Here is a 26,106-nt window from a genome sequence, read left to right as displayed (position 1 = left end):
TCCAACCGTGTGGGCCAGTTCCCAACAATCATTAACACCTCAGATTTGTTTGTATTTATTTTATTCCTGACACTGTACCATAATCTTTAAGGTTACTCAAAAGAGCTGGGACGGAGGTGACCGGCTTCTCTGAAAATAGCAAAATATCATCTGCGAAAAGTGAACACTTATGTTGCGTATTGGTTTCATCTCTAATTCCTTGTATGAAAGAGTTGGATCTGATCGGTTCAGCTAACGGTTCAATGTTAAGAGCAAATAAGGACGGCGATAACACTTCACCCTACCTAGTGCCACGGCCTAAAGAGAAGAAGTCAGAGCAGTGGCCATTAACCCTTACCCAGTGGACAAGAGGGCGCCAGTGTGCTCGGCAAGCCATCTCCTCCTCGCCCTTTCCTCTCCTTTTGATGATATTTGAAGTTTACACAGCACCATTCTCGGATGAAAATATGTTAAAAGTTTATTTTGTGACCCAGAAAGACTAATATTTCAAACTCCGCCACTCTGTGTTCCTCCGCCACTGCCTCGTTTGAGTTTGGATGAAATGGATTCTGGGATATTGTATTTCGTCATTTTGAGCTGATTGGAGACGAAAATAGCCAATCAGATTTTTTTTGCTTCCAAATCTGTGATTGGTTGGTTTTGTGGCACAAATATAACGGTGTCCAGAAAGAGTTGAGCGCGCATGGGCAGAAATGATGAGAGCCCGAGCAACACATTGCGAGCGAGCGCAAATCCAAAAACTGAGCAAGAGGTGTTGCTATTGTGTGTGTGTATGGATAATAGCAAACACTGAAATACATTTTTTCGCACGCAGCAATGAGTTTTGGTCACTCAAATTTAGCTTTTCTTCGCTCAAAATAAATTTCTCCTCAAAATTTAACACTTACCCCCACAAACTGTGTTTTTTTTTACCTGCGCTCAAATGTTTTTTTTTTCTACGTGCACTCAGAATAGTGGCACAAAAATGACACCCTACAGGCTCGACAACTAGATCACAGATTGAATTTTACACAGGTTGTAGTCACATTAAGGATTGTTATCCGGTTGAACAAAGTCATGAACTCTTTTAACTGTTTTAGCCTGAGCTACATTACATCTCTTTGATGGGACTTCTTTTACCCTTATTTATACATTTACATTTTTGAAATAAATTTAGTAACTTTTAACCATAGGTGTTTTCTCCATTATGAACTTCAACTAATAATCAATCTATGACACGTGTACATTTTTGACCACGACGGTGCTGAAAGGGTGCAAAATTGTTGGACTGCACAAGGGTTAAATACTATTTTTAAATACTATTTGAATACTAGTTCTTCTCTGTGATCATTGAGGAGAGTCATTGAGGTTTATCACAGTGTTACCTTCTTGTGAGTGAATTTTTCAGTTGAATGAAGTCTAAAACCAGCATCACCCTTACATCACCAGGGAAACAACATTCAAGGACAACAGAATAAAAATGCCTGATATTTTCACAATCTGAGAGTTTAAAACTTGACAAAGTTGATTCAGATAAAGTTATTTGAACAAAAACTACTGGATCTTTATCCTGTGCTTGATCTGATTCTTCATGATTCCTCCACAGAGTGGACCAGCAGAGCTCAGAGGTTCCCAGTGATCAGTCTGCCCAGCAGCATCAAACACAGCTGGACTCCATATTTATGGTCTGTACATGTACAACAACTACTTTTACATCTATTCTGTCACAGTTTTCTCCATGCTGCTCTTTGTAGACCAGTGGACAGTCAGTGTGTCCAACATAGATCTAATGTTTGGCTCTGTGATTTCAGTCTGATTGGCTCATTCATAAAGTATTCTCTTCCAGCTGCTGGAGGACAACATCATCACTTTTGTGAAAGACGAGCTGAAGAAGATCCAGAAGGTTCTGAGTCCAGATTACCCAGACTGCTTAGAGAGTCAGATGGAGAATGATGAGCAGAGGAAGAGCAGCAGAGAGGCATTTGTGAAGATCATGCTGGACTTCCTGAGGAGAATGAAGCAGGAGGAGCTGGCTGACCATCTGCAGAGCAGTAAGAGGATTTCTGTTAAAATCTAATCTGCACGATGAATGAAACATTTATACAAATACCTCAAGAAATAGACCAGCATATATTAAAAAATGTTCTCATATTGACTTTATAAAAATTTTTTTGATAATATTTCTTCATTCAGAACATGTTGCTGGAGTTTGTTATCGTAACCTTAAATCCACCCTGAAGAAGAAGTTCCAGTGTGTGTTTGAGGGGATCGCTAAAGCAGGAAACCCAACCCTTCTGAATCAGATCTACACAGAGCTCTACATCACAGAGGGAGGGACTGCAGAGGTCAATGATGAACATGAGGTCAGACAGATTGAAACAGCATCCAGGAAACCAGACAGACCAGAAACAACAATTAGACAAGAAGACATCTTTAAAGTCTCACCTGGAAGAGATGAACCAATCAGAACAGTGCTGACAAAGGGAGTGGCTGGCATTGGGAAAACAGTCTTAACACAGAAATACACCCTCGACTGGGCTGAAGACAAAGCCAACCAGGACATCCAGTTCATATTTCCATTCACTTTCAGAGAGCTGAATGTGCTGAAAGAGGAAAAGTTCAGCTTGGTGGAACTTGTTCATCACTTCTTTACTGAAACCAAAGAAGCAGGAATCTGCAGCTTTGAAGACTTCCAGGTTGTGTTCATCTTTGATGGTCTGGATGAGTGTCGACTTCCTCTGGACTTCCACAAAACTACAATCCTAACTGACCCTAGAAAGTCCACCTCAGTGGATGTGCTGCTGATAAACCTCATCAGGGGGAAACTGCTTCCCTCTGCTCACCTCTGGATAACCACACGACCTGCAGCAGCCAATCAGATCCCTCCTGACTGTGTTGGCATGGTGACAGAGGTCAGAGGGTTCACTGACCCACAGAAGGAGGAGTACTTGAAGAAGAGATTCAGAGATAAGGAGCAGTCCAGCAGGATCATCTCCCACATCAAGACATCACGAAGCCTCCACATCATGTGCCACATCCCAGTCTTCTGCTGGATCACTGCTACAGTTCTGGAGGATGTGCTGAAAACCAGAGAGGGAGGACAGCTGCCCAAGACCCTAACTGAGATGTACATCCACTTCCTGGTGGTTCAGGCCAAAGTGAAGAAGGTCAAGTATGATGGGGGAGCTGAGACAGATCCACACTGGAGTCCAGAGAGCAGGAAGATGATGGAGTCTCTGGGAAAACTGGCTTTTGATCAGCTGCAGAAAGGAAACCTGATCTTCTATGAATCAGACCTGACAGAGTGTGGCATCGATATCAGAGCAGCCTCAGTGTACTCAGGAGTGTTCACACAGATCTTTAAAGAGGAGAGAGGACTGTACCAGGACAAGGTGTTCTGCTTCATCCATCTGAGTGTTCAGGAGTTTCTGGCTGCTCTTCATGTCCATCTGACCTTCATCAACTCTGGACTCAATCTGCTGGAAGAACAACAGACAACCTCCTGGTGGTTTAGATTAATTGGTATACCAAACCTAGAGTCTCTCCATCAAAGTGCTGTGAACAAGGCCTTACAGAGTCCAAATGGACACCTGGACTTGTTCCTCCGCTTCCTCCTGGGTCTTTCACTGGAGACCAATCAGACACTCTTAAAAGGCCTGCTAACACAGACAGGAAGTAACTCGCAGACCAATCAGGAAACAGTTCAGTACATCAAGGAGAAGCTCAGTGAGAATCTGTCTGCAGAAAAAAGCATCAATCTGTTTCACTGTCTGAATGAACTGAATGATCGTTCTCTAGTGGAGGAGATCCAACAGTCCCTGAGTTCAGGAAGTCTTTCCACAGATAAACTTTCTCCTGCTCAGTGGTCAGCTCTGGTCTTCATCTTACTGTCATCAGAAGAAGATCTGGATGTGTTTGACCTGAAAAAATACTCTGCTTCAGAGGAGGCTCTTCTGAGGCTGCTGCCAGTGGTCAAAGCCTCAAACAAAGCTCTGTAAGTAATATTTACTTGTGTCGTTACTTTTAAAATAATAATAATAATAATAATAATAATAATAATAAAAAAACAGTAATACTAGTAATAACAGGCAATATTAACTGATTAATTATTAATCTATTTCAGCCATCACAGTTTTAAATCCTTTTTAAATCCTGAGATAATTAAACTTGGATTAACTTCTTATGGAAACTTTTAAGATTTAGGTTATCAACACATGTTTATGCAATAACTCACATATAATTTCTATTGGATCCTTCCAAAAGCTTTTTCTCCAGTTTTTGCCAGTGATAGTTTCACAAATTACAAAGTTCACTACGTACAAAGTTCAAAAATATTTCTACTTTTTTCTTGCAAAGTTAAATGTACAATGATGGAACACATAATTAAACCTAAATTAAATTCCAAGATATGTTGTCTTCATCTAGGTATTTAATAAATGTACATTTAAAATGATTGATCAGTTAAAAAAAGATATAAAACATTATGCCAACACTTAATTCCAAGCTCTATATGTATATATATATATTTGTATTAGTGAGTTAATTCCCCAGTGTCATCCATAGTGGTGCTAGTTTCAGTCATTATCCAAATGTACTGTTCATAATGTTGAGGAACCCTTTAGTCAGCTGAGACTTAAAAAGTCACTTGGATGATTTAAAAGATATTTCTCGAATTGAAAAACATTGCAACTAGAAGAACAGAATCCACTTTTTGGTATTACGACTACGCCAATCAGAGCTCAGTAAAATCAATATTGAATTGGTGTGTAACTTTGCCAAAATAATGTTGGACTCTGTAGTTTTCTCTGGTCCCCTTCCCAATCAGACCACGATCGACACGTTTAGCCACATGTTCTCCTTTTTTTTTTTCTTTTTTTTTTTGGTCTGTCCCATTTGGTTCTTTAGCCGTCAGAATTGTTGTCTGAAGACCAACAAGGATACCAAATGGATTTATTTTGCCAAATGGATCATCATGGCATTGCCGTATTGGTCCATTTGATCAAACTTTGTTGTTATTATTTATTTTATTTTCAGTTGTTACAGATGGGACAGACATGACTGGGGGATAGGAAAGGGAGAAAGAAAGAGAGGAAGGAAAAGAAAAACAGAAGGGAAAAGGGACAGTGAGAAAGGGCACTTACAAAGACAAAGAGAAGAAAAAACTCCTGGATCACCTGTTGAGAGAAAAAGAAGAGAAAACAAGCAAAAACAACAACAACAACAACAACAACAAAGCAACATACTAAACACAACACCATCATGTTAATCTAGCTAAGTGTGAACAGCAGTAAATACTAAATATTGAAAGTTGTTGTGCAGCACGCAGGACAGACAGCGCACAATGTTCTTTGAAGTAGCAGCTAAGAAAGGTGTAGTTTATGTCTACGAACAGTGAACACCCGTGTGCACACCTGTGTGGATCAACGCGCTTGTATACAAAAGGTATCCCCATGTAACGGTCTGCTAGAGGGTGTGGAGGCCCATAGCCCCGTCCCCCAGGGCATGAAGCAGGCATGGAGGAGATCCAGGCTCCAGACATCCAGAGGCCCCAGAGTGCGAGAGCCCAAGGAGTACCACCGGAGGGGCATCTGTGCCACCCTCCTGGGAAGGGCTGAGGAGATCCCCAGACGAGGGGGTCACCCAGTAGCCACGGAGCAGAAGCCAGAGGGGGCTGCACTGGCGTGCCCGCCGGCTCTACCGGCAGCCAGCTGTGCCAGAGTGAACCGAGTTGCAGGCCCCGAGGCCGGAGGCCCGAGGGCCCCCTTTTGCCCCGGAAGAGGCCTGACCGAGCGACAGGCACCAGGCCCCGCCAAGTAGCCACCGGGAGTGAGCTGGTGCATACCTGAGCGCCCAGCCCCGGACACCAAGAACCACCAGTGCACCAACCCACATGTTCTCCTTAAATTGCTGGCTGTCTGACTGGTGTCTAAAAAACATTGTGGGCTTCATAGATATTTGGCAAACCTTCTGGAGGAAACTTGGTCTCTCCTGCCTGATCATTCTGATCATTTCCTAGTAACATTTACAGTAATTGATTACACTGCAGTGGAGAGTAGACTTTATCACAGTAGATGTCTTTCTGAAAGCGATGTAACTAAGAATATAATGTATTATGTGTAATATGTTTGACAATATAATACACCCTCTGTTATCATCCTCAATACCCTGTACCAACACAGAGCAGAGCAGTTACCTGAACACTACTCCAACAGAGGTGTATAATCTTGTTAATAATTGTACCTCCTAATTACGTATGACTCTTGATACTGTAGCTGCTGTAAAAGATAAGGCCTCAAACTAGAAGTACCTGACTCCATGGGATAATTCTCAAACACGTAGCCTAAAGTAGATAACTCATAAGCTGGAGAGGAAATTTAGCCATTTAGCCTGGAGAAATAGTTTGTTGCTTTATAAGAAAGCCCTCTGCAAAGCCAGAACATCTTACTATTCATCACTGGTTGAAGAAAATAAGAACAACCCTAGGTTTCTCTTCAGCACTGTAGCCAGGCTAACAAAAAGCCAGATAACTGTTGAGCCAACCATTCCTTAAGCGTTAACTACTAATTAATTTTTGAACTTCTAAACAAATAAAATTGTTATCATTCATTTAGACTCTTTTTCTTTTACTTCAATAGATCTTCCCGAGTTAACTTCAATAATTACAAAAATGTTCAATGACGTCCTGCCATTAATTAATGCTTCAATCTTAAATATGATCAACCTATCTCTAATAATCGGCTATGTACCACAGGCCTTCAAGCTGGCTGTAGTTAAACCTTTACTTAAAAAGCATCTCTAGACCCAGCTGTCTTAGCTAATTATAGGCCAATCTCCAACCTTCCTTTCATATCAAACATCCTTGAAAGAGTAGTTGTCAAACAGCTAACACATCATCTGCAGAGGAATGGCTTATTTGAAGCGTTTCAGTCAGGTTTCAGAGCTCATCACAGCACAGAAACAGCGTTAGTGAAGGTTACAAATGATCTTCTTATGGCCTCTGACAGTGGACTCATCTCTGTGCTTGTCCTGCTAGACCTCAGTGCAGTGTTCGATACTGTCGACCTTAATATTCATCAGAGCAATTAGAACATGCTGTACGTATTACTGGTTCTGCACTGCAGTGGTTTGTATCATATCTATCTAATTGGCTCCAATTTCTTCATGTCAGTGGAGAGTCATCTTCACACACTAAGGTCAAGTATGGTGTTCCACAGGGTTCAGTGATAGGACCAATTCTGTTTACATTATAAATGCTTCGCTTAGGCAGTATCATCAGAAGAGATAGCATACATTTTCCCTGCTATGCAGATGACATGCAGCTCTATCTATCCCTGAAGCCAGATAGCACACACCAATTAGTTAAACTGTCTTAAAGATATAAAGACCTGGATGGCCACTAACTTTCTGCTTCTTAATTCAGATTAAACTGCGTTATTTGTGCTCGGCCCTCAAAATCTTAAAAATATGGTATCTAACCAGATTCTTACTCTGGATGGCATTACCTTGTAGTGATGGGATTTCCGGCTCTTTTTAGAGAACCGGCTCTTTCGGCCTGGCTCACTAAAAAGAGCCGGCTCTTTCGGCTCTGAACCGGCTCTTCGGGTTGTTTTGTTGCTTTAATTAATTTATTATTAACAATAATATAAAATTATGCACAAAAGGAATTACTAATGTAAAAAAGTGGTTTTATTTATATATGTTTATATATAAATATATGCGGTGGCCCCTTGAGACAAAGCAGGTACAAACTCCAAAACACATTTCTAGCGTTAACTTAACTTCAAAAACAGAGCTACCTAGATCACTTAAATTACACAATTGAAAGCATGTGTGTATTGTTTGTGTATTTATACACAAGCGCTAATATATATTCAAATAATTTTTAAAAAGTTTTCATTTACCTGTTACTACCACACACCAAACCCAGACATTGGTACTTGCTGGAATGGGTAGCCAATGGGTAACAAAAGCTCAACACTGCACCTAGCATCCTGGAGCACTTCTGTTGTGTTTTGGAGTTTTTACGTGCTTCGGAGTTTGTACATGCTATGGAGTTCATACGTGTTTTGAAGTTTGTATGTGCTTTGTCTCTAGGGGCCACCGTAAATATACTTTTATTTGTTCACTCAACATAAAATGTAATAAATAAATCATATAATACAAAACCAACTATTCACATTTCAACTTTTAACTATTTAAATTTTCAGCTTTTTCCTTTTAAACAAATGTAAAGTGGAACAACACAAAACACTGCAAACCACAACACAATTAAATATAAATTAAAATATGAAAACAAAAAGAAAATGCATATTCTCTGTCATATAGGCCTGCATGAATAAACTTTATGAATCCTTTATCATCTGCAACTGAAAATAGTTGTGGATGATTACTATACTTTTCTAATGTGACGTTGTTGTCCCTGGCTCTCTTTCTCTCTCTCTCCCTCCCGCTCTGTTCCTCTGCTACTGCAAGTGTAACTACCGCCCCTCCCCCCTCTTCCCAGCACAACGCACAAGGCTCGCATGTGGAGTGAAGCGGAAAAAAGGGTGAGAAAAAGGAAAAAAAAAACATGGCTCGCGATAAGGAGCAGGCTCGCGTCGTTCACGTCAAAGATCCGGCTCTAAGAGCCGTTTCGTTCGCGACCGACACATCACTATTACCTTGGCCTCTAGTAACACTGTGAGGAGCCTTGAAGTCATGTCCTTCAATGCACATATTAAACAAATATGTAAGACTGCTTTCTTCCATTTGTGCAACATCTCTGAAATTAGAAGTATCCTGTCTCAGAGTGATGCTGAAAAACTAGTTCTTCTGTGGAGCCAGCTTCCAGTTTGGATTCGGGAGACAGACACTATCTCTACTTTTAAGATTAGGCTTAAAACTTTCCTTTTCACTAAGGCATATAGTTAGGGCTGGGCTAGGTGACCCTGAATCCCTTCTTAGTTATGCTGCAATAGATGTAGGCTGCTGGGGAAGCCTCATGATGCATTGAGCTTTTCCTTTCCAGTCACCTTTCTCACTCACTATATGTTAGTCGACCTCTCTGCATTGAATCGTACCTGCGTTTCATCTCTGTCTCTCTTCCACAGCATCTTTTTATCCTTTTTCCTTCTCTCACCCCAACCGGTCGCAGCAGATAGCTGCCCCTCCCTGAGCCTGGTTCTGCCTGTTAAAAGGGAGTTTTTCCTTCCCACTGTCGCCAAAGAGTTTGTTCATAGGAGGTCATATGATTGTTGGGTTTTTCTGTGTAACTATTATTGTGGGATCTACTGTACAATATAAAGCACCTTGAGGCGACTTTTGTTGTGATTTGGCACTATATAAATAAAATTGAATTAAATTGAAAATAAGTTGCTAATTTTCAAAAACCTATACATATATTCATATAAGTTATATGCAACTATTTAGCAAAAAATGTAGCAGAAGTATTTTTTTCCTTTTTGTTTTTTTTTTTACAACAATATAAAACTATTTACTGAAAAACCAGCTGTTCTGCATCAAATAAGATGCTACCTAAATTACTTGTGCCACTTCAAAAAATACTTTCTGTCCAGTATAAGACAGAGGAGGGCATCACATCTGATACCTGCAGGCCTGACAGTGGGTTTTATCACTCCTGTTTTCCACCTTGAGACAAAGTTTACACTGCTATCTGCTTTTGGTGGCTTTTTGGCAGCAACTGTGGAAACTATGTGATAATTTCATGGTTTGATCCAGGAGTTTAAGCTGTTCTATTTTTGCTAGTTAAGAAGAAAGATAAGAAATTGCTTAATTTAATATTCACCATTTTCACCATGAATATGCTTTTCTTTCTTTTTTTCAGGCTGAGTGGCTGTAACCTTTCAGAGAGAAGCTGTGAAGCTCTGTCCTCAGTTCTCAGCTCTCAGTCCTCCAGTATACAAGAGCTGGACCTGAGTAATAACAATCTACAGGATGCAGGAGTGAATATTTTGTGTGCTGGAGTGAAGAGTCCACACTGTAAACTGGAAATTCTCAGGTCAGTCAGATCAAGTGAAAAATAGCCAATAAGAATTATAGACTTATAGGTACTTAAGCTAACTTTATCGATATGTGTTTGTGTTTTTAGTATTTCAGTACAAGTCACAGTAATAATAATACCAGCCAGTCCTGAAACAAGATTGATATGTTATTTTTATGAATACACTTTGACACTAGTATTATTATTTATTTATGTATTTATTTATTTTTTTGTTTGGGGGGGTGGTCATTTTTTTCAGACTCTGTGGCTGTAACCTGTCAGAGAGAAGCTGTGAAGCTCTCTCCTCAATTCTCAGCTCTCCGTCCTCAATCCTGAGAGAGCTGGATCTGAATAATAATGGCCTCAAGGAATCAGGAGTGAATCTTCTGTCTGCTGGAGTGGAAAGCCCACACTGTAAATTGGGAATTCTAAGGTCAGAATTCAATCATTGCACAAGATGTCCATTTAAAACATTAAAAATTAATTATGCCACTGGATAAACTGGATAAAATCTTTGACTCATACTAATGTTAATCTATGCTGTTAATGCTGTTAAAACTGTCGGAGGTGTGTGCTGAAGATTTTGTGGAGTGGGGCATCTGCCAGGCATTCCCAGCGTACCCTCACTATACGTTTAGTTGCACCAGGTCTCTCCAGCATCCTTCCCAACACGTTATCTAACTCACCACAAGGTGGTGATCAGTTGACAGTTCAGCCCCTCTGTTTACCCAAGTGTCCATATCATGGCCGCAATTCTGGTGATACGATTACAAAATCCATCCTGGTTCTCGTCCAAAATGAGTCCTGGTGCCTCCTGCACTTTGGACATTCTTATGTTTAAACTTGGTGTTTGTTATGGTCAAATTGGGGTTTGCACAGAGATCAAAAAACAAAACACTGCTCGGTTTCATATCCGGGAGGCAGTTCCTCTTAATCATGCTCCTCCAGGTCTCACTGTCGTTGCCCACATGAGTGCTGAAGTTTCCCAGTAGGTCAATAGGTTTCCAGGTGGAGCACCATAAAGAGCACACCCTCAGAGTCTCAAAGAAGACTGGGTGCTCTGAACAGTCATTCAGTACATAAGCGCAGATAACAGTCAGAACCTATTTCCCAACCCAAAGGCTTGGGGAACAAACTCTCTCATCCACTAGGAGAAACCCCAACATACAGTCAGCAAGCCAAGGGCATACTAGGATACCCAACCCAGCTTGCTGCCTTTGCCAAGGGCAACTCCAGACCGAGACAGAGTCCAGCGACTCTTCATGAGACTGGTTCCAGAGCCCAAGTGATGTGTTGAGGTGCGCCAGATCATATCTAGCCGTAACTCTTACCCTGGCTCCTTCCATATCAAAGAGGTGACATTCCATGTCTCATTTGCTTGTCTTGGTAACCAAGAACCATTTGGCCTCCACTCCTGGCCGCCGCCTGACACAAAATGCACCCGACCGCTACAGTGCCTCCTGCAGGTAATGGGACTGCTGGAGCATGGGCCCATGTTCCTTTTTTGGGCTGTGCCCAACTGACACTCACCCTTGGGTACTCTCCCTGGGTCTGGCTCCTGGGCAGGGCCCCAGTAACCCTATCCAAGGCAAGGGGAAGGTTTCCTCAATGTTCTACTCAAAGGGGTCTTCACTCTTTCTCTGGTCCCTCACCCAGGCCCAATTTGCCATCTTAGACCCTACCAGCAGGAAAAACCCCCGAGAACACAGCACCTGGGATCTCTGGGACACATAAACCCCTCCACCATGATAAGGTAGTGATTCACAGAGGGTTGTGGTTATTTTTAAGGTTTAAGGTAAAAAAAAATTCTCATCAGAAAATAAAACTTTCTTTCACCAATCAATTGTGTCAGATGTTTAGTTCCTCCTCGGCCTCCTTTAGCAGTATTGATACTTGTCACAAATGTAGCATATTTAAAGCTCTGGAGGTCAAGATTACTGAATTGGAGACTCGGCTTCGCACCCTTCATTCCCCCTTAGCTAGCCCGGTCCCTGTAGCTGGTGCAGCCGAAGATAATGTAGGCCCCGCTAGCTGTTCCCCGGCAGACCCCAGCAAATGGGGAATGAGGTTGGCTGGGTGATGGTGAGGAGGTAGCATAGTCTTAAACAGAAGCCCCAGGTACACCACCAACCTGTTCATGTGTCTAACCGTTTTTCCCCACTCGGCGACACACCCGCCGGGGGTCAAACTCTGGTAATTGGTGCTTCTGTTCTCAGACATGTGAAGCTAGAGACACCGGCAACCAATTGTCAATTGTCTTCCAGGGGCCAGAGCAGGCGACATTGAAGGAAATTTAAAACTGCTGGCTAAGGATAAACGTAAATTCAGTAAAATCCTAATTCACGTTGGCAGTAATGACACCCGGTTACAATCATTAAACAAAGATGAACATTTTCAATCATAAATATTAGTTTGTGGGGAGCACAAACTAATTTGTGGACTGGCTGGTATTATTCAGAATGCGGTATCATCACATGGTTCATGCAGATGTCAGATAGTTCCTGAAGTGCTGATTGGAATATGTGAACATAGGGAGACAGAGATGTGTTTCTTGGCCATTACTAGTAAATAAATATATTGATCTACAATAGTGTTTATACCACAGTGGAGTGTATGTAGTTGAATCTTTGTATATAGCAATTAAATATTAAAAAGAAAATTGTGTTCTTCACATTTTTCAGATTTTATCATCACAGTCAGAGATGCTGCTGTTGTTCATTTAATTATGTGTAACATTGTATCCTAACCAAAAGCAGTCATGGTTTAATATTTATTTTTTCTATTTTGATGAAATAGAATAAATATTGTAAAACGAATGATCTTTTACTTCCCAGTTTTTCCTCATTGAGTTGTCAATAATGTGACAATAACTCAGACTGGAAGTAATGTTAATGAGAAATGAAATTTCCGACTTTCAGAGGACAGAAGGAGACTGACAGGTGACTCTCAGTGATGTCAGCTGACAGCAGAACCATTCAGTGGACTAACATGAGGATCAGAGTGTTTGCTGAAGAAATACACTAGTTCCTTAATAGTTTGAACATGAAATAATAAAGTGCATGCTGAAAGAAATTGTGCTGGTCTGACCCCCTACTCCTTTCAGGTTGGAGCCTTCTGGAGTCCGATGGTTAAGACCAGGACTGAGGAAGTGTAAGTGTGTTTTAATGTGATTCATAAAAACAAAGCAGCACACATTCATCCATCTTCAAACTATCATATCGCTCATTCACATCTATGATGTCAGGAGTCATCATCAAAGGGTCAATCAATGAACAGATGATGGATCAATAACTGCAGCTGGATTGTGTTTGTTCTCTCCATCAGATTCCTGTCAACTCACAATTGACACAAACACAGTACACACAAACCTCCAACTGTCTGACAACAACAGGAAGGTGACACATGTGGAGGAGGTTCAGTCATATCCTGATCATCCAGACAGATTTGATGTTCGTCCTCAGCTGCTGTGTAGAGATGGTCTGACTGGTCGCTGTTACTGTGAGGTCGAGTGGAGAGGAAAGATTGAGATATCATTGAGTTACAGAAGAATCAGAAGGAAAGGAAACGGCACTGAGTGTGTGTTTGGACTGAATGATCAGTCCTGGAGTCTGTACTGCTCTGATAATGGTCCTTATTCTATCTGGCACAAAAAGATAAAAAAATCTATCTCCTCCTCCTCTGTCTCTAACAGAGTAGCAGTGTATGTGGACTGTCCTGCTGGCACTCTGTCCTTCTACAGAGTCTCCTCTGACACTCTGATCCACCTCCACACCTTCAACACCACATTTACTGAAACTCTTTATCCTGGATTTAGAGTCTGTCCTGGCTCGTCAGTGTCCCTGTGCTGAGTTGAGTGTAAAGAGTGTCTCCTGTTAGAGAAACACTCTGACAGATAGTTCAGTCTGTCTCTTTCACTTAGAAACTTGATCTTTTAAACTGTTCTAAATAATTCCTTGTAAACTTCTTCCTCTTCAGTAATTTAAAGACGGATGCTCCCATTATTTCCCATTATTCCATGATCCACAGGTTGTTTTTCTGTCTTTTTCCACTCAAAGCTTCACAGTGAATATCAGTATGCTGTGTTTGTCTGAAGCTTAGTTCACAACCAGCTCCTCTGCATTTTCAACAAGTCTGAGCTCATTAAAATGAATCCAATGTTTGATTTCTCTTTCTAAATGGGATGTTTCCATCATGACTGAATAAGTGGACATTCAACAGTACTCAGTGTATCAAATATTAAAGACATTCAGCATGTTTCTGTCATCCTATAAAAAAAACAGATCCAAAGACACATAAACTTCCATATTGATCAAATCAATACGTAGAGCTCTGATGTCACTAACATCTCCATGAACTTCTCACTGATGGTGATTTGTGTCCCTCTGTTCGTGATAACATGAACTGCACGATGTCAGTTTGAAGAGCACAAATGACATGAAGTGTTTTTAAATCTGCTTTTTTTAATAGAGATTGTGACGTCATTCCATTAAATCCACAAAGGGTAGGAGTGGCAAGCGGGACTACAGCACGCAGGCATTCACATGATCATCATCATCAACTGATCATTCACATGATCGTCCCATCAAGATGGCGCCGAGTATGGCAGCCTCGTCGTGAGCTCCCCCAAGCAACAGCTGTTTTTTGTGTTTAATTTTAATTTTACTTTTCCTTTGTTTTTTCACGAGTAGCACATGTCTCCTTGTGTACGACCGACAAACTTTACTGGACATAAAAGACGGATTTTCTCATCACTTTCCGGAGTTCAAGTTTTGCAACACGGACCCTCCGTTTGCAGACCCCCCATTCATCTCACCTGAGACGCCTTTGTTCTGGGCCCGCGGAGGCCGCAAACGCCGACGCAGAGGTAGAAGATCTGGCGTTCTGGTTCGCCTGAGATGGCGCACTAACAGACCACCGCTACCCAGTTTATTACTGGCAAATGTGCAGTCTCTGGAGAACAAGCTGTGCGAGCTTCGGGCACGGATCTCATTCCAGCGAGAGATGCGGGACTGCTGCGTGATCTGCCTCACAGAAACCTGGCTATCGGACAAGGTACCGGACTCCGCAATACAACTACCGGGGTTCTCTGTGCACCACGCGGACAGGTCACAGAAGCTTACTGGGAAAAGCAGAGGCGGTGGTGTGTGTTTCATGATCAACAACAGCTGGTGTGATTATGCGAACGTGCACCCGGTCAAATCCTTCTGCTCACCAGACCTGGAGTACCTGATGATTAAGTGCCGGCCGTTCTGGCTACCAAGGGAATTTACAGCAGTGATTATTACGGCTGTTTACATTCCCCCACAAGCCGACACTGACCGAGCACTCAGGGAACTGTACAGTGCGATCAGCAGTGAGGAAACCGCACATCCAGAGGCGGCGTTTATCACGACCGGGGACTTTAACAAAGGAAACCTGAAGAAAGTTTCACCAAAACTACACCAACACATCCATTTCAACACTCGTGGAGACCGGCTACTTGACCACTGCTACACCCCATTCCGGGATGCGTACAAAGCCCTCCCCCGCGCCCCATTCAGCCAATCAGATCACCGCTCCATCCTGCTCCTGCCCGCCTACAGGCAGAAGCTGAAACAGGAAGCTCCAACCCTGAGGGTGGTGCACCGGTGGTCGGCCCAATCAGAGTCTACGCTGCGGGACTGTTTTGATCACGCAGACTGGGAAATGTTTCACGTGGCTGCTAATGACATTGATGAGTACACGGACTCAGTCTGCGGATTCATCAGGAAATGCGTGGAAGATGTCATCCCATCGAGAACATTTAAATCCTTCCCAAATCAAAAACCCTGGATTAACGGAGATGTTCGCACGGCACTGGCGGCACGGAGCTCCGCTTTTGCCTCCGCGAACACATCGGACTACAAACATGCACATTACCAACTCCGGAAGACGATCAAAGCAGCCAAACGTGAGTACAGGGAAAGTCCCTGTACCCAAATCCTCCACCATCTCCTCATTAAACGACTGGCGACCTGTAGCCCTGACCCCCATCGTGAGCAAATGCTTCGAGAAGCTGGTCAGGGACTTCGTTTGCTCTGCGCTACCCAACTCACTGGACCCTCTACAATTCGCATACCGCCACAACAGGTCCACTGATGATGCCATAGCCCTGACACTCCATGCTGCCCTGTCACACCTGAGAAGACAGACACGTATGTGAGAATGCTGTTTGTAGATTACAGCTCAGCATTCAACACCATCATTCCCTCGAAGCTGGACAGGAAACTGCAGGATCTAGGACTGAGCAGCTCCCTCTGCAGCTGGATCCTTAACTTCCTGACTGACAGACGCCAAGTGGTCAGGCTGGGCAGCATCACCTCATCCCCCATCACACTGAACACTGGTGCTCCACAGGGGTGTGTACTGAGCCCTCTCCTGTACTCACTCTACACCTACGACTGCACGGCCACTAGAAACTCCAACATCATTGTGAAGTTTGCGGACGACACTACAGTGGTGGGTCTTATCACCAACAGTGATGAGATGGCCTACAGGGAGGAGGTCAGCGCCCTGACCCACTGGTGTCAAGACAACCATCTCACCCTCGACGTCGCAAAGACAAAGGAGTTGATAGTGGACTTCCGGAGGTGCAGAGAAGTACACACCCCCATCACCATCAACGGCGCTGCTGTGGAGAGAGTGAGCAGCTTCTGCTTCCTTGGTGTACATCTGGCTGAGGATCTTACGTGGTCGGTACACATAAACAAAACAGTGAAGAAGGCGCAACAGCGCCTCTTCTTTCTCAGGAGACTGAAAAGATTTGGCATGAGCCCCCGCATCCTCAGGACCTTCTATCGCTGTGCCATTGAGAGCATCCTCACTGGATGCATCACCACCTGGTACGGCAACAGCACCGCTTACAACTGCAAAGCTCTCCAGAGAGTGGTGCGGTGTGCTGAAAGAATAATTGGAGGTGAGCTTCCCTCCCTCCAGGACATCTACAGGAAGCGGTGCCTGAGGAAAGCGGGGAGGATCATCAAGGACTCCAGTCACCCCAGTCATAAACTCTTCAGACTACTTCCATCAGGAAGGAGGTTCTGCAGCATCCGGTCCCGAACCAGCAGACTGAGAGACAGCTTTTTCCATCAAGCCATCAGACTGCTGAACACGTCATAGACACCTCACCGACATTCAACAACATTATGCACTCCACACTGTATATAAATGCCACTTGTTTTGCACATGTCTCAACTACCAACCTCTGTATATTTTATATATTTTATTTTATTGTTTAATCTATTTAATTTGTAAAATATGTATACACACACACACGTAAAAAAAACAAAACCATATTTAGTATGCACATCCAGTAATGCATACACTTATATTGTACATATATTTATTACTTTCAGATTTAGCCATTCTTATATTTTGCTTGTTTTACATTATTGTATTTTTGCACAACTCTGTTGCTTGTGAAGCTCGCACACAAGATTTTCACTCGCATGTACCGTACCAGTGTACCTGCACATGTGACGTGACAATAAAAGTGATTTGATTTGATTTGAATTGACATGAAAACAGTTACACAGCGATAAAAAGAAACGCAAATAAACACAAGAAGTTGTTGTATTATTAACTGCAATAGCCGGTTGCATGACAGCCACGGGAAGTCGACGGGCAAAGAGAACGTTTTTTATCGGATTACGTCGTAAAAGAGAAGTTGTTTAATCCATGTTTCCAAAGTAACAAAGAGCCGACGGATGGCCTGGATTGCAGACCAAATATAAAGTTCCAGAAAATTCCAGCTCACATGTTAGTCTGCTCTAAGCATTTCCACAAAGGTAAGTCTTCCCTTGTAGTTATTAGGAAATTTAACTTCTGTTGTTCCAGATCAACTGGCGTTTGGATCAACTGGCGTTGGTCGAACAGATGTGTGGCAGTCTTGCGTTTCAGGAGCTGCTACCGACAAACCAGCAAAAAAAACGCCAACTGTGTCATCTGTGACACTTGTGAGGTTATCTCAAACACACTCCTTCAGTCTTGATGCTGTTGAACAACAAAATGTTTAAAAATGTCGTAAGTTTACCTGGTGATATTCTCATGCGCGACGCGATCGCGAAAAACAGCAAACAATTTACACCACGCTAATGTTGTTCACAGGACAGCAGGAGTAAATGATCGGGAGACTCTTGTCTTCATTATCGTTCCCCTCGCACGTTTTATTTCTCCAGTTTCAGCATTTTTGCTGCACAACTAAAGCGTGCAGTTTACTTTGTGTGCACTAACATGGACTCCAGTCAACCAGCGCCACCTCTGGCCAAGTGCCACAGCCTACAGCCAGATCAACTTGTGACACACATGTGCACCACGTTTGAATTAGTTTCATGCACAATACATGTGTACCTTTCAATTGTGTGTTTGTGCGTCATGCAAATAAACCTTTGAAATTAACGAAATGATATCATGTATGTATTATCACCCTACATTTGTACAAATGCCAAATTATATACACAGAGTCATAAGAATCACCACCCTTGTTCATCATGATTTCAATACTTTTGCCCATAAGAAAAATGTTGTGAACAAATATATGTGTCAGGAGTTTTCCTGTTATGCAACTCAGGTCAGAATAAAACGCTCAGACAGGTTACCGTGTACACGGGGAATCTCAGCGAGACTCTCCCCTTCAGCATAAAGAAGTAGTCTTTTATTGAAAGCACATACAGGAAGTGATACAGGAAGAGATAAAATAGCTGCTGCGTGCAGACTGGAGTACAGAGTGTAACTTCCCCATTTAAGAGTCTGCACAAAGTGTGAAAGAGCAAACATAAACATAAAGAGCAAAAGACAAAGTAATAAAATGAAATAATAATAAAAATGCCACAATCCTGAAATCTTCTGACAATATGACACACTAATATTTCACCAGTGTTGTAACATCACATGTCGTTAGCATAGTCTGCCTGTGTCTTTTCTCTGCAAATGAACATTTTAGAGTTGGTTGTTATATACAACCTGTATAAGTGTGGTCAATTTAATAACGATCCATAAGGGCATGGGAGTTACGCTGAATGTACAGCAGTTACACAGTGATCAGTAATAAACAGTCTCCAAAACTTGCATATAATACTCAATTTGTAACCCATCTACTGACTACCACATAGCAGCTGGACCAGTCTCCAATGCAGGTCAGTCCACTGCTGCCACCTGTGGCCAAGTACCATAGCCTACTACAGTGGTTCCCAAAGTGTAATTATAGAAAACATCATCTGACCACATCAGTGTCTAAACTGCGCATCATTGACATGAATAAGCATTATCAGTGAGCACAAGCACTCAAGATGTCAGTGAGCCGAGTAACACGTGTCTGAGGAGACTGAGAGGATGAAGGAGAGACATCCTGCCAGGTCTGACAGCTGATTGGTGTCTTCAGATAACTGCAAACAACCCCACAGGAGGAAGGGCGAGGAAAAGGCAGTTGCCATTGTATTCTTTGTGGTGGTGTCAAAAAGACCAAGAATTTGGATCCCCACAGCATGTCTGTGAAGGTTCTCAGTCATCCAGGTCATCGTAGACGTTTCACCTTGTCTTCAAGCAACTCAAAGAAGTCCAGATGCTTTTCTTTCCAAGCTCCTTGATCCCCACAGCACAAATCATTTTCCTGTGGTATCAGCCTCATGCCAGTTATTGCTCCACCGCTTGGAGGTCCAAATGAACAAACTCTGGATCTGTGGATCAGAGACACCCAACCACATATGCAGCTTTTGATGGGCAACAGCTTAGCGTTAAATCATATTGAATCACATCACTCTTGTTAGTTCGACACGTTTTTCTGATGTCAGGTGTGCAGTGAGATTTGGCCAACATAACATTTGCCATTGTTGAAGTCATTGGAATGAAAGAGTCAAAAGTAGATATTAGCAGATATTGAACCAGAATGTGTCTGCTAGCATAGGGGAGTAAGGGAATAGGTTTTATACTTTTTTTGCTATACCCCCCTTAGTCCTACAAGAAAAATGCCCCCCCCCAAACAATTAAGCAAATACAAGTAATCTGCAATAAATTACAGGTAGTAAGAAAATAAACTACTAAACTGTGCTACGTCCACACCTACACGTGTGTTTTTGAAAACTCTGCTGTTTCGTCCACACGTAAACAGCGTTTCGAATCACCGAAAATGGAGATCTTTTAAAACTCTTTTTTTGCATTTACGCGTGGACGAGGAATAGAGTTCGTCACGCAACGTCAAAGGTATGTGCCTTTTTTCACATCACGCTGTGCGCCACGTTATTGTTTACATGAGATGAACTGCAGAATGGGAGATAGAAACAAACTGTTAATTTGACTATCTTCAGTTTTTACACGCTTACATACACACACGCAGTTACTGTCCCTCCATTTAGAAAGGCAGAGGCGTCATGGTGTAATTATTTTACATGTAGTTGTTTTTTTCCTGTGTAATAATGTTCAACATTGCTATCACTGCATTTTTCAAAAAATGCCTCTCTGTGCAAAATGGGTTTAAAAACATAAACAACTGTGGGATATTGTTTGTCCATGATTTGAACAGCCCACTCCTCCCCACACCGGGAAAACCAATTCTGCAGGGAGACCTACCTTGGCACTTGTGCAGGTGAAGCCAAAGGGAAGATATGCTTCACCATATTTTCAACTCAAATGAAGTTGGTTTGGAATATTCAGCGATGCTTCATCTCCTGCTTTGCGTAAAAGAAGGTACGACCTCTTCTCATGACCCCAGGATGTGAGTGTGTATGCCAGAACACTCTGGAAGGCACACAGAGTCTTTACAGACTGCTAAGGATCAAACCTCTATCAATATGCAATTGATTATAAAACTCCAAGCGTATATGAGTAAATATTTCTAAGCATAAATGACAATCAACCATATAAACCTAACAGCCTCCCCCCCTCACTTTTATGTCTTTTATTCCATCAGAGGTGGTGTCCTGAGTCATTTCAGGTAGCAGCTCGCTTTATGTCTGCAAGTTTTGACTCTTATGATTATTGGTGTAAACTTGTGTTAACGTCAGAGTGCAAAGTTGAGCATTTCCCAGGAGGTGCGATGCACCGAGCACTGAAGTAAAGTCAAGCACCGGTTAAAGTCCCAAAAAAAGTGTTTTGTTGTTTGTTTGTTTTTATCTAACCCTGAAAACAAACTTGGTTAAATTATACAGAAAAGTTTAAATCTTGGGCCCATAAAAGAGGTAAAAGTAACAGAACTCAAAAGCTGACAACAGAAAAATGCTACTAACTCAAACAGACTGACCTACATAAATGAGACAAAGGGGAAACTTAAATACTGGCTGATCAGCTCACTGTTTAGCTCATCAACCATCATCATCATCATCGACTGTGAGCAGCTGCCACTGAGGTAACTGAGAAAACAAAGAAAGATTAAATCAGACATAGATAACAGTATAAACTAAATATGTGAACTTAATTTAGAATACAGTATTATGAGCAAGGGCGTAGATTTGGCATGGACGGAAGGGACGTGTCCCCACCAATATTAAGCTATTACTGAATTGTCCCCACCAATAATTTGATCTCTTCGAGTAAAGAAAATCAAACCCGATAGAAAGACAAAAAACGATCTGTCAACGTCTCATTCACCCAGCGGTGCAGAAAGAGTTAAATTACGTTCTCTACTGGAGTCCTACCTCATGTGACAAATATGGCCAATGTGATTGGCTGTGCCTTTCAGGGAGCTCTGTTTAGTTTTTAGCAGCGGCAAACCTGCGCTGCAAGGACCTGCGAGGAGGAGAGGAGGTTGGCAGCACAAAGGAAGAACCTGGATATAAGTATATTTCAAAGAAACCTGTAAGTCACTTAAAGCCAAATTAACTCATAAAATGTGTCCGTCATAATAACGTTACAGGCTATGCTAGGCTTTGGCCCACATCAGTCTAAAATTGTATGTAACCATAAATAACGTGTTTAGGAAACTAACTGCCCAACAGCAGCACTATTAGTTATCCTAGTCTCCCAGAGTAGCATTTCTAATTTTGATTGAAACTGTCAGAGAAAACGGCAGCCTCGAGCAAGCCAGGATATTAGTTTAGTTTAGAGGCTGTAGAAAATTATATGTCTAATGTTAAAATGTTGGTGACACAATAATTTCATCCTAATGGTACTGACATATTCATAGGGTTGATTTTTGAGGCAAAATGTCATGAGGTAGTCCTGATTTTGCAAATATTCCAGCTTGTAGTGCAGTTTGCACAAATTGTTTTAAAAATGCACTCACACTACAAATATTACTGATGAGTCAAGATCTGCACAAAGTGACAGAAACACTGAAGCAGCTCCACATTTTATTCTTATTGTCATGTATGTGCTATTTGTCAGGTGACAGAAGAACCAACACAAAGCTCAGAGAGTAATGGTGACACAAGATCACAGGTGAAATTGGATGATGACTTGATGGTTCATGACTGTATTTGAAGCACATGTGTGACTGCATGTATTTGGAATGTCTCACTGTTATTTATCAGGTGACAGAGGCAGCTCTGCCATGTTGTAGCTCAGACAGAGGTGAAGAGGCGAGGTCACAGGTGACTGACTGATGATTAGGTGCTATAGATTAACTAGTATTTATTATCATGACAGTTGTTAGGCTGCTGATGTAAATTGATTCATTAGTGTATATTTGACAAAGAATCTGAATTGACATGTCTCACTTTTTATATGGCTCAAATCAATGTGTTATTTTATCGGGTGGTAATATGTCCTAGTGCAGTCAGAGGGGAAGAGCCAGGGCCAAAGGTGAGGCACATCAAGCACATAATAATATTTTTAAATCTGAGGATAAATCTGCGCTTTTGGTCACTCAGACCACATCACTTTCTCCAGAGATGAACTGCTAAACATCAGGCAGTCGTCTCACTATAGTTCTTATCCATTTTTCACAAACCCGGAAAGTTTTTGAGATTTTAGTTGGAGCGCAGCAGCTCTCTGTGGCTCCTGGAGGAGACGTGAGCAGGGGACCCGCTGGTGCACTGGTGAAACTACGTCGGCGAGGATTCTGCACGGCACTCCCTCCATTCACCTCGCGAATCTCCGCTCTCTTCCAAACAAAGTCGACGAATTACTGCTCTTAAACCGGACTAACAAGGACTTTGCACGCTCTGCTGCCCTCTGCTTCACTGAAACCTGGCTCAGTGAGCGTGTCCCAGACGCTGTCTTAAATCTGCCGGGCTTCCAACTTCACCGGGCGGACCGCGAAACGGAGCTCTCAGGAAAACAAAGGGTGGTGGAGTCTGCTTCTACATTAATGAAGGTTGGTGTACTGATGTCACAGTGTTACAGAAACACTGCAGCCCACACTTGGAAAGTCTTTTCATCAATTGTAAACCGTTTTATTCACCGCGGGAGTTTTCTTCCTTCATGCTGGTCGGAGTTTACATCCCTCCTCAGGCCAACGCGAACAACGCACTGTGCGAGCTGGCTGACCAGATCACCACCCTGGAGAGGAAATTCCCGGACTCCTTTACAATTATCCTTGGGGATTTTAACAGAGCAAACCTCAACCACGAACTCCCTAAATACAGACAGCATATAGACTGCCCCACCAGGGACAACATCATACTGGATCACTGTTACACCACTCTAAAAGATGCCTATCGCTCTGTGCCCCGGGCAGCTTTGGGACATTCTGATCACTGCATGGTCCATCTTATTCCAGTTTATAGGCAAAAACTCAAACGTGCCAAGCCTGTAGTCAAAACTGTGAAGAAGTGGACTAACGCAGCAAAGCAGGAACTGCAGGACTGTTTTGACTGCACTGATTGGACTGTTTTTGAAGCTGCATCTGATAACCTGGATGAGCTCACGGACACTGTGACATCATACATCAGTTTTTGTGAAGACGTGTGTGCCAACAAAGACCTTCTGCACATACAACAACAATAAACCATGGTTCACCCCTAAACTCCAACATCTTCGTAAGGCTAAGGAGGACGCCTACAGAAGTGGTGACAGGGCCCTGTACAAGCAAGCCAGGAACACACTGACCAAGGAGATCAAAGCAGCTAAAAGGATCTACTCCCAGAAGCTGGAAGAACGGCTCTCAGCCAACGACCCTGCGTCAGTGTGGAGGGGCCTGCAGGAAATCACCAGCTACAGACGCCCCCCACCCACTGTTGAAGCAAACAAAGACCTGGCCAACGAGCTAAATACATTCTACTGCAGGTTTGAGACGGACAGACTCCCACGCCTCACCCTCCCTCCCCAGAGACACCGCTTCAGACACTGACCCCAACACACCTTCCACCTCTCCCCTTCACCCTCACCCTCTCCAATCCAGTCTCAACGACCACCCCCACCCTCCCCCAATCCAGACTCAACGACCACCACCACCCTTCCCATTTCAGACTCAACGACCACCACCACCCTCTCCAATCCAGACTCAACGACCTCCATCACACCTCCCACCCCCTTTCCTCCTCCCTGAAACTCAGAATACACACTGAGGATGTGAGCCGACTATTCCAGAAACAGAAGCCCAGGAAAGCCCCGGACCAGACGGTGTCTCACCCTCCTGCCTCAAGACCTGTGCTGAACAGCTGGCTCCCATCTTCACTCGCATCTTCAACAGATCCCTGGAGCTGTGTGAAGTTCCATCCTGCTTCAAACGCTCCACCATCATCCCTGTTCCCAAGAAACCCACCATCACAGGACTGAACGACTACAGACCTATCGCCTTGACGTCTGTGGTCATGAAATCCTTCGAACGACTGGTGTTAGCCCATCTGAAGGAGATTACAGGCCACCAGCTGGACCCTCTGCAGTTTGCCTACCGGGCTAACAGGTCGGTGGATGATGCAGTGAATATGGGGCTGCATTACATCCTGCAACACCTCGACCGCCCGGGAACTTATGCCAGGATCCTGTTTGTGGACTTTAGTTCGGCTTTTAACACCATCGTGCCTGAACTTCTCTCTTCCAAACTCTCCCAGCTCAGCGTGTCTCCAGCTACCTGTCAGTGGATCACCAGCTTCCTGACAGACAGAAAGCAACAAGTGAGGCTGGGGAGATCACCTCTGAAACTCGGTCCCTCAGTACTGGTGCCCCTCAAGGATGTGTCCTCTCACCACTACTGTTCTCCTCTACACTAATGACTGCACCTCCAAGAACTCGGCTGTTAAACTCCTAAAGTTTGCAGATGACACCACCGTCATTGGCCTCATTCAGGATGGTGATGAGTCTGCATACCGGCAGGAAGTTGAGCGGCTGGTACTCTGGTGCAGTCAGCACAATCTGGAGCTGAACACTCTTAAAACTGTAGAGATGACAGTGGACTTCAGGAGACATCCCCAACTCTGCCCCCCTCATCATGTCAGACAGCCCTGTGTCGACTGTGAAGATCTTCAAGTTCCTGGGTACCACCATCTCCCAGGACCTGAAGTGGGAGACCAACATCAACTCCATCCTCAAAAAGACCCTGCACAGGATGTACTTCCTGAGGCAAATGGGGAAGTACAGTCTTCCACAGGAGCTGCTGATCCAGTTCTACACTGCAGTCATTGAGTCTGTCCTGTGCTCCTCCATCACAGTCTGGTATGGTGCAGCCACTAAACAGGACAGGAGCAGACTGCAGCGGACTGTACGGGCAGCAGAAAGGATCATCGGTGCCCCCCTGCCCTCCATCCAGGATCTGTACCTCTCAAGAACCAGGAAACGGGCAGGGAAAATCATCACAGACCCCTCACACCCTGGACACAGACTTTTTGACCTGCTGCCCTCTGGCAGACGGTACAGAAGCCTGCAAACCAAGACCACCCGACACAGGAACAGTTTCTTTCCCCTCGCCATCTCCCTCCTAAACAGTTGAACTGTCACACTGCCCCCCACTGCCAGACTGCAACTGCACCTTATGTACATTCTGTAGTATTCATTCCACCTCATTTCATTTCTGTATTTTATGTACATAAGTTTAGTTATTTACAGTTGGTTTACACAGCTTTGTGTATGTATGTGTATGCATGTGTAATGTATATATAGACGTGTGTGTGTGTGTGTGTGTGTGTGTGTGTGTGTGTTTTACATTGCTGTGCTTGATAGCCACCATCTACCGGAACCAAATTCCTTGTATTTGTCTGCACATATACTTGGCCAATAAACACGATTCTGATTCTGATTCTGATTCTGAAAACACATGTACT

General features: G+C 43.2%; 1 protein-coding gene across 1 annotated transcript; it reads left to right on the top strand.

Moving 5' to 3' along the window:
- Nucleotides 1-242: 242 nt before the first annotated feature.
- LOC120434879 (NLR family CARD domain-containing protein 3-like) lies at nucleotides 243-14,371 on the top strand. The gene is made up of 8 exons (XM_039603460.1): nucleotides 243-310; nucleotides 1,586-1,664; nucleotides 1,826-2,030; nucleotides 2,173-3,973; nucleotides 9,803-9,976; nucleotides 10,218-10,391; nucleotides 13,062-13,108; nucleotides 13,283-14,371. Exons 1-8 carry the CDS (start codon nucleotides 243-245, stop codon nucleotides 13,804-13,806), a joined length of 3,072 nt encoding a protein of 1,023 aa, XP_039459394.1. The 3' UTR covers nucleotides 13,807-14,371.
- Nucleotides 14,372-26,106: the final 11,735 nt, after the last annotated feature.

This window comes from Oreochromis aureus, linkage group 3, assembly GCF_013358895.1.
Source record: "Oreochromis aureus strain Israel breed Guangdong linkage group 3, ZZ_aureus, whole genome shotgun sequence".
Lineage (NCBI taxonomy): Eukaryota > Metazoa > Chordata > Actinopteri > Cichliformes > Cichlidae > Oreochromis > Oreochromis aureus.
The sequence above is the reverse complement of the archived record's forward strand: the minus strand, read 5'-3'. Positions and strand labels throughout refer to the sequence as shown.

Excerpts from the sequence above, each read along its gene's own strand:
- LOC120434879 (XM_039603460.1), top strand. The coding sequence starts at position 243 with ATGTTAAGAGCAAATAAGGACGGCGATAACACTTCACCCTACCTAGTG. Across the intron at positions 311-1,585 it reads CCACGGCCTAAAGAGAAGAA|AGTGGACCAGCAGAGCTCAG; the intron begins GTCAGAGCAGTG and ends ATTCCTCCACAG. Across the intron at positions 2,031-2,172 it reads GGCTGACCATCTGCAGAGCA|AACATGTTGCTGGAGTTTGT; the intron begins GTAAGAGGATTT and ends TTCTTCATTCAG.